The sequence below is a fragment of the Thamnophis sirtalis genome, unplaced genomic scaffold (assembly GCF_051295495.1).
Source record: "Thamnophis sirtalis isolate CommonGarterSnake01/CBP01778 unplaced genomic scaffold, rThaSir2_p1.2 scaffold_1, whole genome shotgun sequence".
NCBI classification, from domain to species: domain Eukaryota; kingdom Metazoa; phylum Chordata; class Lepidosauria; order Squamata; family Natricidae; genus Thamnophis; species Thamnophis sirtalis.
The window spans coordinates 65,220,601-65,237,203 of record NW_028261381.1 but is presented as its reverse complement, the minus strand read 5'-3'; the positions used below and the strand labels follow the sequence as shown (position 1 = coordinate 65,237,203).

Here is a 16,603-nt window from a genome sequence, read left to right as displayed (position 1 = left end):
GTGCAGCCCTCCCGAGCTCCATTTTTGCTGGCAGAGGCACAACGGGCTGGTCCCTCGCTGTTTCCAGGGAGGCCCTGCAGGCCAGATTCAAGCACTCCTCAGGCAGTATCCAGCCTGCGAGTTTGACATCCTTACATTATTCCTCAGTCCTCTTGTTTTTGTTTGTTTTTAATATTTAACTCATATTAATATCTAGTGTTTGATTTCACACCATAACAGTTATAACACTGATTCTATAAAAAATGGAAGCTGAACAACTGCCCCCCCCCCCCGGTAAAACCAAATGATCTGGCTTCTTCCAATGTTCTGCAGTCCAGTCGGTGTCAAGCACCAGATGCCAGAGGCAAATATTCTCTGAGGCCTTGGAGCTGAACTAAAGAGCATTTCCAGATGACCCACCTTTCCATCTCACGGCATCCCAACACAGACATGCCTGGGATTGATCCAAGGGGGTTTGATTGTTTGTGAATCTATTAACCAGGTGAAGTGAGCAGAGGGAAATTGACTAGAAACTCACCAGGCCTAATTAGCACTAGACAGTAATCGGAAATAGTCTGTTCTGAGATGGATAGAGAAAAAAAACTGGTTAATAGGGAATGAACATGTCACGCTATTTGTGGTTGTTCTTGTGTGGTTAGTTGATTTTTTTAAAAAGAACAACTGCTTTGAAATAAAAAGATCCTTCTTCTCAAAAATAACAGACATATATTGGGATTTCATGCAGGTTCATGATTTTGTTTGGTCACCAGTATGTTCATCTCACAATGAAATTGAAACTGATTGTTTTCTAGTCACCCCTAACTCTATCAAGATTAGCTCCTTCTGAATCAAGAGACTTCTCAGTCTGGCTTACTCTATGAATGATGGGTTGTGGTGGCAGATACTATCCCAATTCTACATGAGTTCATACAAGGGTCTGCATAGAATCCGTAATTATGTTTTTCAATATGGGTTGGTAACAACTTTGGGCTACAAATCCAATCCCAATCTTATTTTTGCAGCCCCCAGAACTGTGCTGCTGAAAGTCAGCAGCAAAATGACAATTTTTCAGCAGTGCAGTTTTTTAAATTTTTATTTACAAGCAAAACAAAGCCATTTAAATTACAAAATAGGTGTATTTAGCCTTGGGAGACTTGATGTACCTGACTTCTATAAACACTCTAATATTTCTAAGAGTGCAGAGGGACCCCCAGATCAGCATTACCTATTCCTCAGAAACAGCATATAATAAGAAAAAAAAATATAGAGTTCCCCTCCAGGTGAAGAAAAGTGCTATCCTCTTTTATAGCTACAAGTTAGGCTATACATTTCTTTGAGCAGGAGCCAATTCTCCGGTGCTTTACTGAATAATAAGATAGTATTGTTTTCTCCATGCAATTCAAAATTCTGCAAAATGTACTTTCTGGCACCGCAGACGGAGACATGTTTCCAACACAGTGCATCCCCTTTTCAAGGTTTTCAGTTAGACATAAGTGTGTACTTCTCTGCTTTCATTACTTCTCGTATGGGGCAAACCAGGATGACTTTTCCTGTTTGTGCAGCTGTAGGAACTTATCACCCAGCCCCCTCCCAGAAAAATGAAATATCCTAGAAAATATTGAAAAGGCAGAATATTTCTCTGGATGTGAAAAGGATGAAACATGTTTTAAAAGACAGAATAGCTCCCTGTAGCTTCCTGCCCATCCCCACTTTGTCAATGGACCATTAAGAAGGCCAAGCTAGTCCACTTTACATAATAAAGAGTTCTCCCCTTCAGTTCCAGGGGATGAGATTAAGGCATGATAATATTGGACCTTTACCCAACTCGCCACATGGCATCGGAGAATTCAACCAAACCTGGATTCAAAACACAGCCTAGAGAGTTGCCCTGCATGGCCCCATGGGAGTCTGACAACCAATCAGAATTCAAGATCAAAGGCCAGAGGGGGATAAAACCAGGAACTTTCACCATCTCAGTCCTTTCTTCTCTTTTCTCCACCAACATTGAAGCATGTGATCATCTTTTCAGTTCAGGACTCAAGCCACGTGGTCCTGTCCACCATTAAAACCATATTTCCAAGCAGCCTCCATGTCTCCAGTGTCTTCTTCCCCACTTGGAGCCGAACGCAGAAAGACATTTCTTTCATCACAGCAATGTTGTGTGATACTCAACTAACATTGGATTTACAAGGAGCACTTGGGGCAAGGAGCACCTGTGTACAATTAAAATTATTATGCCAACTACAAAATAAAATATAAAATAAACTATAAAATAGGAAGTTCAACCTATTTTCCAAAGCACCAGAAGCAAGACAAGAAGCAATAGGTGGAAACTGAACAAAGAGAGAAGCAACCTAGAACTAAGGAGAAACTTCCTGACAGTAAGAACAATCAACCAGTGGAACAGTTTGCCTTCAGAAATTTTGGGTGCTCCAACACCAGAAAGGTTTTTTAGTACATATTAAGTTTTTTTTATTTTCCATTTTCATTGTGCTTTTAAACACCAGAAGTTTTTAAAGAAGATATTTGTCTAAATAGTATAAGGTCTCCTGCTTGAGCAGGGGGTTGGACTAGAAGACCTTCAACATCCCTTCTAACTCCATTTGGTTAATACAAGTGCTACCTTTCCTAAGATGTATTTGGTGACTGTTTCTTTACATCTTCTCAATTTCTCACAATAATGCACTTCCCCTAAGGCTACTCTTGAAGGTTGTCCCGAAACTGGACCTGGTATAAAACACAATAGCTGGATTGCTAACCACTAAGTATAGGGATTATATGATACCTATAGTGAGATAATCAACACTGGTAACTACAGTAATTGTTTACCAACATCCATCTAAGGCAGTGGTGGGATTCAAATTTTTTTACTACCACTTCTATGGGTGTGGCTTGGTGGGCATGGCAGGGGAAGGCTACTGCAAAATCCCCATTCCCTCCTGATCAGCTGGGACTCAGGAGGCAGAGCATAGATGGGGGCGGGGCCAGTCAGAGGTAGTATTTATCAGTTCTCCAAACTACTCAAAATTTCCGCTACCGGTTCTCCAGAACTGGTCAGTACCTGCTGAATACCACTGACCTTCAAAGATGGTCTGATTCTCCAAGGCAGTGTTTCTCAATCATGGCAATGCGTGGGTTTCTCAATCATGGCAATGCGTGGGTTTCAACATCCAGAATTTCCCAGTCAGAAAATGCCCATGTCTTAAAATTGAGAAGGGGCAGCTTTCCTATTACAAAAGTTCTTTAGAGCTGTAGAAGAGGACCTTTTGAAGATGCCTCTGCTGTCAGAGGCTGGGTGTTTTTTCTTCTTCCAGCAAGTGGTAAAGAGCCTTTCCTGTGTGGCTATTCCCTAGATATGGAATGCATTCCCTCAGGGCCTGCATTTGGCCTCCTCTCTCTCTCTTTGCACTCAGAAAATCTGTAAAGACGCTTCTCTTTCACTAGGCTTTTAATAGCGGAATTATTTTAGTGCCTATTTTAGTGTCAGTTTTGGACAGTATTTTTAGCCTGTTATATTTTTGTGTGTTAGCTTTTGTGAATTGCTTTTAATACTCACCAGGGTGGAAAGATAGAAAATCCACCCATCCATCCCTCCCATAAATAAAGAACACAATAGAATAAAATCAGTGAATTATCTGAACTAGTGGAGGTGATTTTGGGTGCGTTTATATTTATTCTCCAGATCAGTTGACTAATATAGCAATCGTTGGATTTGGGCTGTTGTTTTGCTCTTCTTCCAAAATATAATGGATGCATTTAAGCCTTTTGGTTCGGAAAAGCAGAATGATATGGGTAACTGAATTCCAATATAAAAGCCTAGGCAAAGCTAAGGAGCAGTGAGAAGTCTCCAAGGGGAGCAGGAGCGGGAAAGTAGGCCAACTGAATGAAAATGCCAAGACAGAATAAGCAGCATAGCAAAACAAAGCTCCAGCACACATCACTTTCTAGATATAAGAGCAGAGAGAATGTCACATTGCAAGCAGCAATCCTCTTCATGTCGTTGGAGATGGCATGAGTTATAACTGGGGAGCTGGCGTTATAACCCATCATTATACAGAGGGCACCAGGCTGGAAAAAGAGAGATCTGTTGCTAATCCAAAACTCTGTCACAGTAATGAAGCAAGATGATTGTGCTGCTTGTCACTTGAGTGGTTTCAACTTTTGAAGTCTCTGGTTGACTTTACAATGCTGACAAAAAAAAACACCCCAAAAAATCATTTTAACCAGAACTTTTCTGTGGATATTTATGGGTTTGTGTGTGCGTGAGAGAGAGAAAAGTCTCCTTTTATCCATGACCAATTATTGCAATTCAAGCATTTGAAAAATGCACTTAAAAATTCCACACATAGAAAGACAATTTTATCCAGCTGAAATTAGTTATGACGAGCAGCCTCCTCGTTTGCATCCTGAGCAAATGCTAATGCATTCAATGGAACTTGACACACATAGGTAGGAATGTCTCCTAAATCCAGTGACGTGCGGTGAAGCTTCTGGCTGGTGAGGCAAAAAGAAAGAAAGCAGCTCCCCCCCCCCCCGCAGCAGGCTGGAGCGAGAGCCGCAGTCTCCCAGCCAGCAGCTCCAGGAGGAAACGGCAAAGAGGGGTGGGGGTGGGGGTGTTCCAAGAAGCCCCCTCCCCTTTTGGCACTCCGCAAGGCCTGCCGGAGCTCTGGGAGAAAGCGTCGGGAGCGGAATGCTGTCCTCTATTGCCGGAAAGTCCGGCGAGGGAAGCGGGGCTCGTGGAGACTCGCTCGCAGCCGGCTTCTCTGGAGCGGAGGAGGGGGCGATAGAAGCGGAGCGGATCCTCTTGCCGCTGCGATCTGCTCCGTTTCTATCACCCCCCCCCCTCCGCTCCAGAGAAGCCGGCTGCGAGCGAGTCTCCACAAGCCCCGCTTCCCTCGCCGGACTTTCCGGCAATAGAGGACAGCATTCCGCTCCCGACGCTTTCTCCCAGAGCTCCGGCAGGCCTTGCGGAGTGCCAAAAGGGGAGGGGGCTTCTTGGAACACCCCCACCCCTCTTCGCCATTTCCTCCTGGAGCTGCTGGCTGGGAGACAGAACCAGGGCTGCAAACATCCTCCCCACCCCTCTTCGCCTTTCGCCTCCGCGGTTCCTCCTCGCCCCCGACCTCCTCCATCCCCAAGTCTGTGTCCGCCAGGCGTCTCACGTTTATGTCCGCCATAAACGCGAGATGCCTGGCGGACACAGCGGGGGGGACGGAGGAGGTGGAGGGGGCCGAGGTGGCAGCCGGCGAAGAAAGGGGAGAGGAGGAGGAGGAAAGGAAGAGGGGAGCAGGATGGGGGGGAGAGGGCTGCCCCTCTCTTCTCAAACAAACAAGGCTCCCCTCCCTGCGTCTGCTCCTTCCCTCTCTTCTCAAGCAAACTCTCTCTCAAATTGAGTGAAGTTAAGAAACACACACACACACACACACAGACAGACAATAAAAACAAATGACAATTACTTAAATTACAAATAAATTGAATTCCTCCCCCCTGCCTCCTCCCTCTGACCAACATACTGCGTACTTGAGAGACCGCCTTCTGCCAATTACCTCCCTGCGACCAATTAGATCTCATAGATTGGGCCTCCTCCGAATTCCATCTGCCAGCCAGTGCCGGCTGGCAACTACAAGGAGGAGAGCCTTTTCTGTAGTAGCTCCGACCCTTTGGAACGAGCTCCCCGTGGAGATTCGTACCCTCACCACCGTCCAGGCCTTCCGCATAGCCCTTAAGACCTGGCTAGCCCGTCAGGCCTGGGGACACAGATAATCGCCCCTCCCAAATGATGAATGAATGTTGCTCATTATTTTACTCTATGTTTGTCTATGTCATTGTTTGTATTTCCCTCCCCTGATCCTATGTAAGCCGCCCTGAGTCCCCTCAGGGAAAAGGGCGGCCTATAAATGTTAATAAACCCTTAAACCCTTAAACATACCTTCCAGCTACGCCAAAATTCCAGATTCGGTCTAGCTAGGCTCCAGGGCCAGGCAGGCTAGGATAGTGGCTCCTAGAGCCACCACGTGCCCTCTGCAGGAAGAGGCCCGAGAACTATGGGCCTCATTTGCATACTTTTTTTTTGCTTTTTAACCCTTGGTTAACCCTTAAAAGGCAAAAAAAATCCTTATTCAAAGGAGGCCCCGAGTTCTCTGGCCTCCTCCTATACTTAAACACTATGTACACTTCAAATCACTGTGAGTTGAAGTCTGGTAGCAACTAGCTTGGCCTTAATTATTTTAGAAAAAATCTTTAAAATTCCTTCCTTTTCCTGAGGAGACTGGTGAGGCCTCGCCTCCCCTGCCTCTAGTGAGTGCACATCCCTGCCTAAATCACACTGAAACCAATGGAAGAAACTATTAATAATTGAAGCCTTGTTGCTTTCAATGGGAGATGCAGGATAATGTTGCCTCTTGACTCAGAAGTGATTCACCCTATGATTAATGAGTCTTACGGGTAGCCCTTGGTGGGTGTGGCATGGCTTGGTGGGCGTGGCTTGGTGGGTGTGGCAGGGGAAGGATACTGTAAAATCTCCATTCCTTCTCCAGTCTCCACTCCAGGGGAAGGTTACTGCAAAATCCTCATTTCCTCCTGATCAGCTGGGACCTGGGAGAATAGATGGGGGTGGGGCCAGTCAGAGGTGGTAATTACTGGTTCTCCAAACTACTCAAAATTTCCGCTACCGATTCTCCAGAACTGGTCAGAACCTGCTGAATTCCACCTCTGATATACACCCCCCCCCAAAAAAGTGCTTGTCACCTGGATTCAAGTTCTGATGGCTGCCCTCCCCCATGGTCATATGGCTACATTTTGGTGCTTAGCTACTGGCTTGCATTGATGGCCATTTGTAGCATCCCATGGTTACATGACCACTATTTATGACATTTTTGTTAGAAATCAGCATTTAGTTCTGGTTTTTGGCAAAAAAAAACCACCATCCCATAGTGAAGAATAGGTTTGTTTAAAACCCATATTTTTCACTTTATAACCATTGCATTTGCTTTACGACCACCACAAAAATGTCACAAAATCAGGTACAACCATGTGATGACCTGCTTCATGGCCGTCATGACTCATGATCCTAATTACAGGCTCAAATACAATTGTAAGTCAAGGAAGTAACTGTATTCTCTAATAATTATGCTCGGAATCTTAGCTACAAATATCTTTAGCTAGAATTGGGTCAAATGCATTTCCGGCAGTAGGAAATAATCTGCCTAAGAAGAACAAAATTGTTCATCATCTTGATAGACTCCAGGGAAAAGAGCAAGGTTTAATAATCTGGTTCTTGCCAGCAACACTGTATTTGAGCAGAACCAAATTCCCTTTTTGCAAGGGGGAGGGAGAATTGGTAGGGGGTGCTGGCAAGGCTGAAGCGCCTGTTGTTGATAATAAAATTTTGTTTTAACAACTTTAAAGGGAAGAGGAAATTGACTGTGGCACTGAAACAGTGCTTGGAGGGAAGTGGATGATGGGACTCAGTGGTGGGTTCTGGATCCCATTCCAACCGGTATGTCTGGAACGGGCTGGCGGCATCCACATGAATGTGTGCACTGTGCACGCCCACGCATGCAGCAAGCATATGGGTGTTAGCGCCTCCCCGAGCCTCCATGATGCTCCAGCTGCTCAGCGGAGCGTAGTGCAGGCGCTGTGAATGCTGTGTGCATGCACGGAAGCGCCAAAGACTTAAAAGACCAGTAAGGAGCTTGGGCAGCTGGGTAGGCCCTCCGGAGCACTGTACCGGAACGGTATCCGGTGCTCCGGGCAGGCTCCGGTACGCCCATACCAGAGCAACCCACTACTGACAGGACTCCAGTTATTTCCTGCCATGAACCCCTTTTCCCATCCATATTCATCTGGACTAATGCCTAGGAAGGAAGTTTACATCAGGTAAGGGAGACAGACTCATCTTTCCTCTGACATGAATGCAGTTTCCACATATTGCATCAGTTCTACAGCTACTGACTCAGGGGTGAAATCAACTTACCTTTGCTATCGGTTTGCAAATGTGAGCGCGTGCATGTGCTCCTCCACCTTTGCACATGCACATTACCTTCCACACATGCGCAGAACATAAAAAATGGGACATGATGACATCCTGGTGTGTGAGCGGAGCCTCCCGCCACCACCGCTACCGGTTCACCTGAACTGGATACAACCAGCTGAATAGCACCACTGTACTGACTGTATCACCCCTTTTACAATGCAGAAAGTGGCTTTTCACTTTGCTTATGTTATACTTCTGTAGCTGCATGGCTTTTTCAGCCTACTTTACAGATCAGAAAGGCTGCAAACCTACAGCCAGCCTCTCTAATTACTGGGCCAAGATTTTTATTTTAACTTTAACTATAACTTAAGTTAAACTTCTGCAGAGGGATTTGCAAGACATTTTGAAGAATACTGTCTTTATCAGAAATATCATAATATTTTCACTTACGTGATGTGTTTTCCAGACCAATGCTTCCATTTGTTTTGAATTCATATTCTACCCTATAGCTCACTGAGCTATCTTTCTTTCTTTCCAACCAACCGTTATCTTGATTATATAGTCAGTTCAAAAAGATTAAAATAATAAGGCTTATCATAAAATGGGAAACTTTAAAAACATGCTGCTAAATTGTTTCCAGTTCTCCAATACGTCAACCTCACCTAAAGCTTTCTTCAGAGTAGACAACATGGAGATTTGAAGAATTTTTGCAATATTTGTTTTGTAGGTGAGACTGGAGGTTGGGGCGGGGAGGAAGAGGAAAGGGCTAATCCCCAGAGATGGGTTGCCAATTTTTTTACTACCGGTTTGGGCATCTTTGCACGTAAGCTTGCACTTGCGCTCACATGCGCATACAACACTTTTCCCACCACCGCTATGTGATCTGGGCCAAACCAGCAGCAACCCACCTCTGCTAATCAGCATCATGCCAAGAATATTTCCATATACAATGAGTCACCACTTAGATAAGCAAATAAATAGGAAAAATCAGCAGATCTGCTTCCTTATAGCATATCTCAGAATTTCCCTGCCTGCTGTGATCTCTCCAGCTTTCCTGTGCACCCATGTTGGAGTGGCTGCAAAACACTCTAGAAATAACCATAGCTGTCCCAGCTGCCAATCTCTATCATTCCTCAATTTTATCTGTTCTGGGTCACTGCAGAGAGTGCTGTCCAGATTGGTAACTGCTCCACTCATAACTGGAAGGTGATTAGGGTTTGTTTTTCCCACTGACCTTGCTGTCATCCCCTTGCCATACATCACTGGTAAATGGGGAAAATGTCCACCAATCAATGCCCTGCAGCAGGAATGGAGGAGAACTCACTTCAAGACTCTGCCTGGGCTTCTGTAGGTTCATTATCTGCCTCTCTTCTCACATCCTATTTGGGCATCTCTCAAGGTTAAGTAATATGGAATAATAAGAATAATATTAATGAATGTAGAAATCACCTCAGAAAGGAAGTAAGTAGATTGCTTGCAATGTTCGCTTAATTAAATAGATTTTGTAAAGCAGGAGAAGTAAAACTGACTAGCCCACCTCTCTTACTTCATAGGGGGAAAGTGATTGATATTGAAAAATACAGGGAAAGCTGCAGATATGATACTAAAGCCCACTTTGACATCTCTCGTTATTTTCTGGGCACAACAAAAAATTAAAATGAGGTTGCTGCACTTTAAAATAAAGATATGCCTTCAACCACTACATTGTTAAAACAAAAGAGCACCCCCCCTCTTCCTAGCACAGCATAGCATAGCATAACATGGCATAACATAGCATTAGCATAGTTTTCACTTCCCTCTTTAAAAGCCTGGAGGGGAGGAGCCAACGTCGGAACAATACGGACGTGCGGTCTCGATGCTCCGAGACCGCAGCTGATACTTTTGCTGCTGGGTGGTCCAATTGGACCTAAACCATCCCGCAGAGATGGTGAACAGGAAGAATATGTCTTGCTGATCTCAGGGACATTGCAAAGTCCCTGATGGATCCAAGAGACGTTCTTCAACCCAGCGACAAAAAATCCAGCCATTAGGCTGATGAAGTCGGGGCAGCTCCAAAATGGAAGGATACGGAAAGAGAAAATGTTTCCAGCTGGTGAGGCACAACTTCAACAGCAGAAAGAAATTTTAAGCCTGCAAAAGATATTGTTAGAAATTCAGAAATTATCAAATACATTTGAGAGAACGGGGAAGAAGTTGGAAAACCTAGAGCATCTAACAGTAAAATATGATGAAGAAGTTGGAGATGTTTATCAAGTGGAAAAAGTGGAGGTTAGAATCTTAAAAACCAAAGAGGAAAATGACCATAAAGAAATTAAATCTGCTGATATCTATGGTGATTGGTTTGTGTCTGGAAATGGAAAGAGTGGAACACTGAAAGAGGAATTAAATGGAGGGGAACTCTACCCCAGATGGCAAGATACAGAAGAAGAAAAAACTAAAGTATTTATGAATTTAAAGAGAGAAATTTTATTAGCAACATCATTGATAACACCACTGGCAATTAAAGATAAGCTGATTAAGGAAACAGAAGAAGTGCATCGAAATTACATGAGAGACTTAATAAACAATGAGTTGCTAAGAGGAGTCCATACAAATTTGATTAAGGAGATGATTAGAGAACTGATACCACAAATGGCAGAAGACATGACACTGTTTTGCTACTGGAAAGATACAGGTTGATAGATGGAAGTGCATAATTTAAAACTAGTTAAACTTAGTGAAATTTAGTGACAATAGATATAGTCAAATAATTAATTGATAATGATAATAATATATACATATATATTGTTATGATAAGTAATAATTGAATATGAATATTTGAATGATACCCATGAAAGGAAGGTTAGAAATCTATTTGGTTATATATAAAGGCTAATAAAAAAGAACTAAGTTAAATTTAGTTACATTTTGATTATCAGGGGGAAAAATGTTATGATACCGGATACAGTTAAATAAAGGAGGGATAATGATACAAAGGAAAATATATACGTATGTGTACAACATAAGGAAACTGGATGTAAATTGTAAGCAGTGATTTGGTAAGGAGGATTAGAAATTTTTGTTACTAGATATTATGGATGTTTAGCTAGAATAGGCCATAAGGATTCAGTGTTATTGGAGGATTTTAGAAATAGCAAATGAAATGCCAGTATGTGGTTATGTTTTAAATCTTGATATATTTTATGATGAAGGACGTTTAAACAATTGTAGTCAAAAAATGGAGGTATGATGATGGTAATATGTATAAATATCTGAATTAAAATACTTGAGTTAATATGAATTATGATTGATGACTGTGGAAGAGATGCACGAAGGTTTTTTGTAACCAACTGATACACTTTCTACAATATGTAAAAAAGGAAGATTTTATGTGTTGTGTTTGTTTTGAAAATTAAAAATATTTTTTTTATAAAAAAATAAAAAAATAAAAGCCTGGAGGGAACTTGGTTTCAAGTGTACTGGAGAGAGAAGATAATGGATGTTAAAGGAACTCAGAAAATAAAGTGGGAATGGAATGGGGGAACATTAGGAAAGAAGGAGTTGTGATGGAATTTGACTAAGTGGCCAGGGTAGAGAGGATATAGCCTCAACTCCTGACACTCCCAAAATTTATCTGCAACCACATTGCAAATGTTGATTAACCTCACCTCCAAAATAAGGGATGACCTCGAAACTGTGATGGAGTATAGTGTTGGCTTGTAGGGTGAGGGAGAGTATTATTTTAAAACAGGCAACCTAATGATCATTTAAAGATGTTTTGTTCCATATTCAGTGATAATACAACCCGTGGAGCACATTGTTATAGTCTGAGTAAAATTGTACCATTGTAAGTGAAGGGAGGGTCTCCCTCTCATATATATCCTTCTTATTGTTGGAAGAGGTGTTGTAATATATCACCTTTTCCAAACTCTGATGACTTATGTGTTCCAAATACTCCAGAAAATATCTACAACATTAAGATATATATATATATTTTACAGAAGAGTTACATGGACCACCAGGAGGTACCACATTACTAGTTTCATTTTTACTGGGACTTTTCAGATGCAAGTAGCATCTGAACCCTGAATATTATTCTATGTGGTTCAAGCCCTCTACACGAAATTGAACTCACATATATTCATATTTTAAATGACTACATTACCTACAATGCATTGCCTTAGGAGTTTTCTTCATCCTGGTATTCAGCAGCTGCAGGCAGTTACCATCTATAAACTATTTGTAGACGTAATGAAACATTCTTTTGTTAACTTTCAGATTCTAAACAGACTTTACTAGGAAAGACTGAAGGATGTCTCAATTGATCCATAGCAGAAATTCAGATACCCATCTGAATGATTTACCATAGAATATCAAGTGTTTCAGATTCCCCTTTAAAAAATAAAAAAGCAACAACAAAATAGCACACATAGAAACTCACTCTAATATATTGAGCGTGCAGAAAATCCAAAGTACAAGGGAATTTGTGTGTGAGTGTTTGTGTGTGTGTGTCTGTGTTTGTGTGTGTGTGAAGAAAGATTCTGAGCTTTGTTCAATTGTGGTGCTCACAATAAATACTGAGACACAGAATTGATCCAACCAAGCATGTAATTTTTGTCTTGGAAGCCAGCTAGTGGATTTTAGAACTTAGTAAAAGCCTGACTAGATACAGTAAGCCAGTAATTTGCCCATCCCTGCTGTGAGATAGATTCAGTATGATGTTATCCTATTCACAATAATAATAGCAATAGCAATAGAACTTAGACTTATATACTGCTCCATAGTGCTTTGCAGCACTATCTGAGCTGTTTACAGAGTTCCCCCCAATAATCTGGGTCTTCATTTTACCGACATTGGAAGGATGGAAGGCTGATCAACCTTGAGTTGGTTAAGGTCGGACTCCTGGCAGTGAGCACAGTCAACCTCCAATATTGAATTTTAACCACTGCACCACCACAGCTGTCGTAACTATTCCAGCACACTTAACTGGAATCTTCCAGCAACTATGTTAACACAATGTCTTAGTAGAAGTGGCTTTGTAACCACTGCTTCCTCTTCTGGTTAGTTACAGACTTTCATCAGTTTCCTCATCACTCATGTCCCCGTGGCTGATAATCACATTAATAGCTTCCTTTCCTCATGACCCTTCTGCTTATGTTATCTTAAAATGGGTTAAATAACTTCCAATTTCCTAACATGACTTCCAACACAATTCTCATCTCATACAGTAATCCCATATGCCTTTTTCTCCCTCACACATAATCATAAGTAACATTTTCTATGGAACGCTACAATACTCCAATATTATTTCAAAGAATCCTCCAGAGGTGTTTATAGCTAAGGCTTTGAATAATACCATTGTGCCTCCTTGCTTTAAAAAAAATTCTATTGGTGGCCAATACTTTCCCACCATTTCTTTCATCTTTTCCTTAGCATTCACATTTTTAAAAAAAGAATTAATGAGAGGGGAAGAATGGCTTCACAATTCTTTTTCATTGGCACTGAGCCAGAAGAGTTTAGTCTGGAAGTATCCTTAGGATTAGGGAATTCCTCCAATACATTCAGACTGAGGCAAAATATCATCCCATCAGAAAAAAAATATTACTGAATGTTTGCTCTTTCCTGCCTACATAGTCTTCCATGAAGCACTGAAAAACTATCATAAACCAGAGGCAGTCTGCTTGTTTATCTACCCAATATTCTTTCCTCTGTTTGGGTTGAGACTTTCAGGCAGAGCATTTTCAAACTGTTTACAGCTGGAACATTTTTATCAGAGATACCCAAGTTTGAACAAAAAACCCTCCCATATACAAAGCAAGGATTTCATCACTGAGCTGTGATTGAAATAATTGTACTATTCTTCCATTCCCCCTCAAAACTTCTCCCTTATTCAAAATAGGCACAGGTTACCATATGGAATGATAAACTGCCACCAATGTCTTTCCCTGTTGTCTGCCTCTCTGCTAAAGTCCACAAAGCACACGCAGCATGGATTCACACAATTATTGGTAACATCTGGCCATAAAGTGATATGAATGTTATCGCAGCACCACAAACTGATATATGGGAGCATGGTAAAGTAAGCCTTGGTCTGTGGCAGATTATAAGGCTGTTGCTGTCGTTTTTGATAGCAAACCGGGAGGTTCAAATCTGAGGTAATGGTGAAATAATTGTTCAAAAATGTTCACTCATTTTCACTCATAACTTCATTTCATTAATTCCTTTGCCTTCAAATGTCCAAAAGTTCTGTCTCTACATGATGCATAACAACAACAAAAAAGACAAAATATTTGCACAGGAAAGTGAAAACAAATACTGACAGCCCTTTTTTACTTCTCAAAATAATTGCCTCTAAATTAACAATAGGCAGAAATCCCAGATTTGTGCAGCTTTCACTTAGATGATTACTAGCTGAGGAATCTAGATCTTTCAGATAAAAAGGGTCTGAATCCATTCTTCTACTTCAAAAAAAATGTCCAGTCTTCATCACTGCAGAAAGGAGCAATTTGCAGCTTGTTACCTAAGTCCCTACCTGTAGGAGGAGACATTGGCAAGCAACCTCATGAGACATGAGCTTCCTTCCACACACTCCTTTTTCACACCTGGCAGTCACAGAAATGTGGATTTCTGAAAGCTTAAAGATAATCAAGATGCAAATTCTTACCTCTCTCAAATCTTCTCCATGCTTATGACCCCATGCACTTGAAGCTGCACTGAGGACTCCACATGGTCAGTCAAGCAACCTACCATACCTTGTTTTTCACATTTTCACAATCGATATTTAGATATTTTTCCACCATTACATTCTTCCCACCCCATCTATTAAACTTTCTCCAATAAAGACATCTTTTTTGAAAAGTTATATCTGAGGGATAGACTCCTACCTGATAGTTACATCCTCCCCCCTCCAGTTTAGGAGATGTCACCCCCAATTGCATCTGCCTTCCCTCACCCAATGAAGTACGAAATGATGAGCAGCTGGACAGCCCGGTTGATCACGCCGACGGTCCAGCTCTTTACCACCACCGATTTGGTGGTTTCATAGGTGAAGAAGTTTGCTATGCACGACATGCTGGAGGAAAGCATGGCTCCTGAGGAGCAATTCCAGGATTCCCTGCAAGCCAGAGGAGAAGGCCAAGGGTTGCAATGATGAGGGCAGGAACAGACACCAGTGGTACAAGCAGTGCTGGCAGAATGCACAGAAGACACTTCCAATGGGTATCAAGTTGGCTCCTTCCAGCTCTTCTCTGCTGCAACTCTGGGCCAGTCTGAAGTGCAGGGACCCCTTTAATAAGATCTTACTCCCGTCCCCACTGAACACTATAATGATGCTGTCAGAGAAAGGTGGGGCTTCCCAGCTCATCAGTTACAAATTGGATTCTAGCAAGTATGTAGATGGAAGATATCTTAGCATTAAATAATGAATCCGCAAGTGCTGCATTTTCTTGAGTGGTGTTCCAGCCCTACAGACGCTGCTTCCGTGAGTGCTGGGAACTTCACAGAGTCAGAAAATGGGGGAAGGGATCACAAACAAAAGAGGAAGGCTGAAGAACAGTTTTCCTTGGAGACCAAGTTGAAAAATGGGAGGGGGTCCTAACACAATCCTGTCTCCACTACCCTCCCAAGAGTCTCAGATCAATGATAGCGAGAAGAGCTAAGTAACTGGATATCCGGTGAGAATATCTGTCTCCAGGTACATCTTTCAGACTCCTTTCCGAAGCTCTTTCTAAAGAGCAGTGGTGGGTTCAGACTTATTCATGTACTGGGGATGAGAGTGTATGTACATGTGCTTTTTAAATATTAATGTTCACCATTTCCACAAAAGCAATTTCTATGGCAGTCACTTTGGTGATATATCTGTAATGAAAGCAGTTTCGTATGGCCCTCACAATGGCTTGGTGATGCTATAAATCACGAGTGTATAAATGTTGGGACAGGGACACTTAACTCATCCTTGCAATTGAGAGGCAGCAGCAAAGTGCTAGCATTCAGGAGATGATCTTGTGGAAAAATGCTGATTTCAGAGAATGCTGATTGTACTTGTAGTCCTTGTTATGTCTTGATGCCAAAGGAAAATAGGGGATGAGATCTGCATGAGAAGCAGGAGGAAAAGAGAAGTAGGGTGGAATGCCACCTCTGCGGCAAATAACTGACAGCAGACAGCCCATCGGTTTTCTGCTGTTAATTCTCTTATCCAATGATCATTCCATGGAATCAGAGAATTGGCAGCCAAGGAGTCTTTGCTTCCTTCCTTTTAGTCACCCTTTCTATGGTGGAAAGTAGCAAAAATGAGAAAAAGGGGAAGCAAATCTTAGAAGTGCCAGTTCTGCTAGCCATAAAAAAATTGCAATGGTCCTTTTCCCCATGAAGAGCTTTTTCATGCATGTCTTGTCCCTTGCCTCCCCACTTATTTGTGTATGTGAAAACCACTGGACCCAATGGTGGGATTCAGCCAGTTTGCACCTATTCGGGAAAACTGGTTGGTAACTTTCTAAGCAGTTCAGAGAACCGATTGTTGGAAGAAATCTCCTTTTGTTTTTTTTTCCACTTTACAGGCCTAATCTTGTAAGGAAGGCAGGAAGGAAACATTCTAGTGTTGTTTCTAGCCTAATCTTTATTGACCTGCTTACAGAAACTGCCTCTCCGGTTAACCCTTATTACGTTGTAACA

At 42.2% G+C, this 16,603-nt stretch overlaps 1 protein-coding gene across 1 annotated transcript in view; it reads right to left on the bottom strand.

Moving 5' to 3' along the window:
• The window catches only part of P2RX3 (purinergic receptor P2X 3), a 41,042-nt gene extending 26,023 nt beyond the window's left edge, over window positions 1-15,019 (bottom strand). Inside the window, exon 1 of the mRNA XM_087714079.1 lies at window positions 14,886-15,019. Within this exon, the coding sequence (XP_087570205.1) occupies window positions 14,886-15,019 (134 nt within the window). The remainder of the gene's footprint in view (window positions 1-14,885) is intronic.
• Between the last annotated feature and the right edge of the window lie 1,584 nt (window positions 15,020-16,603).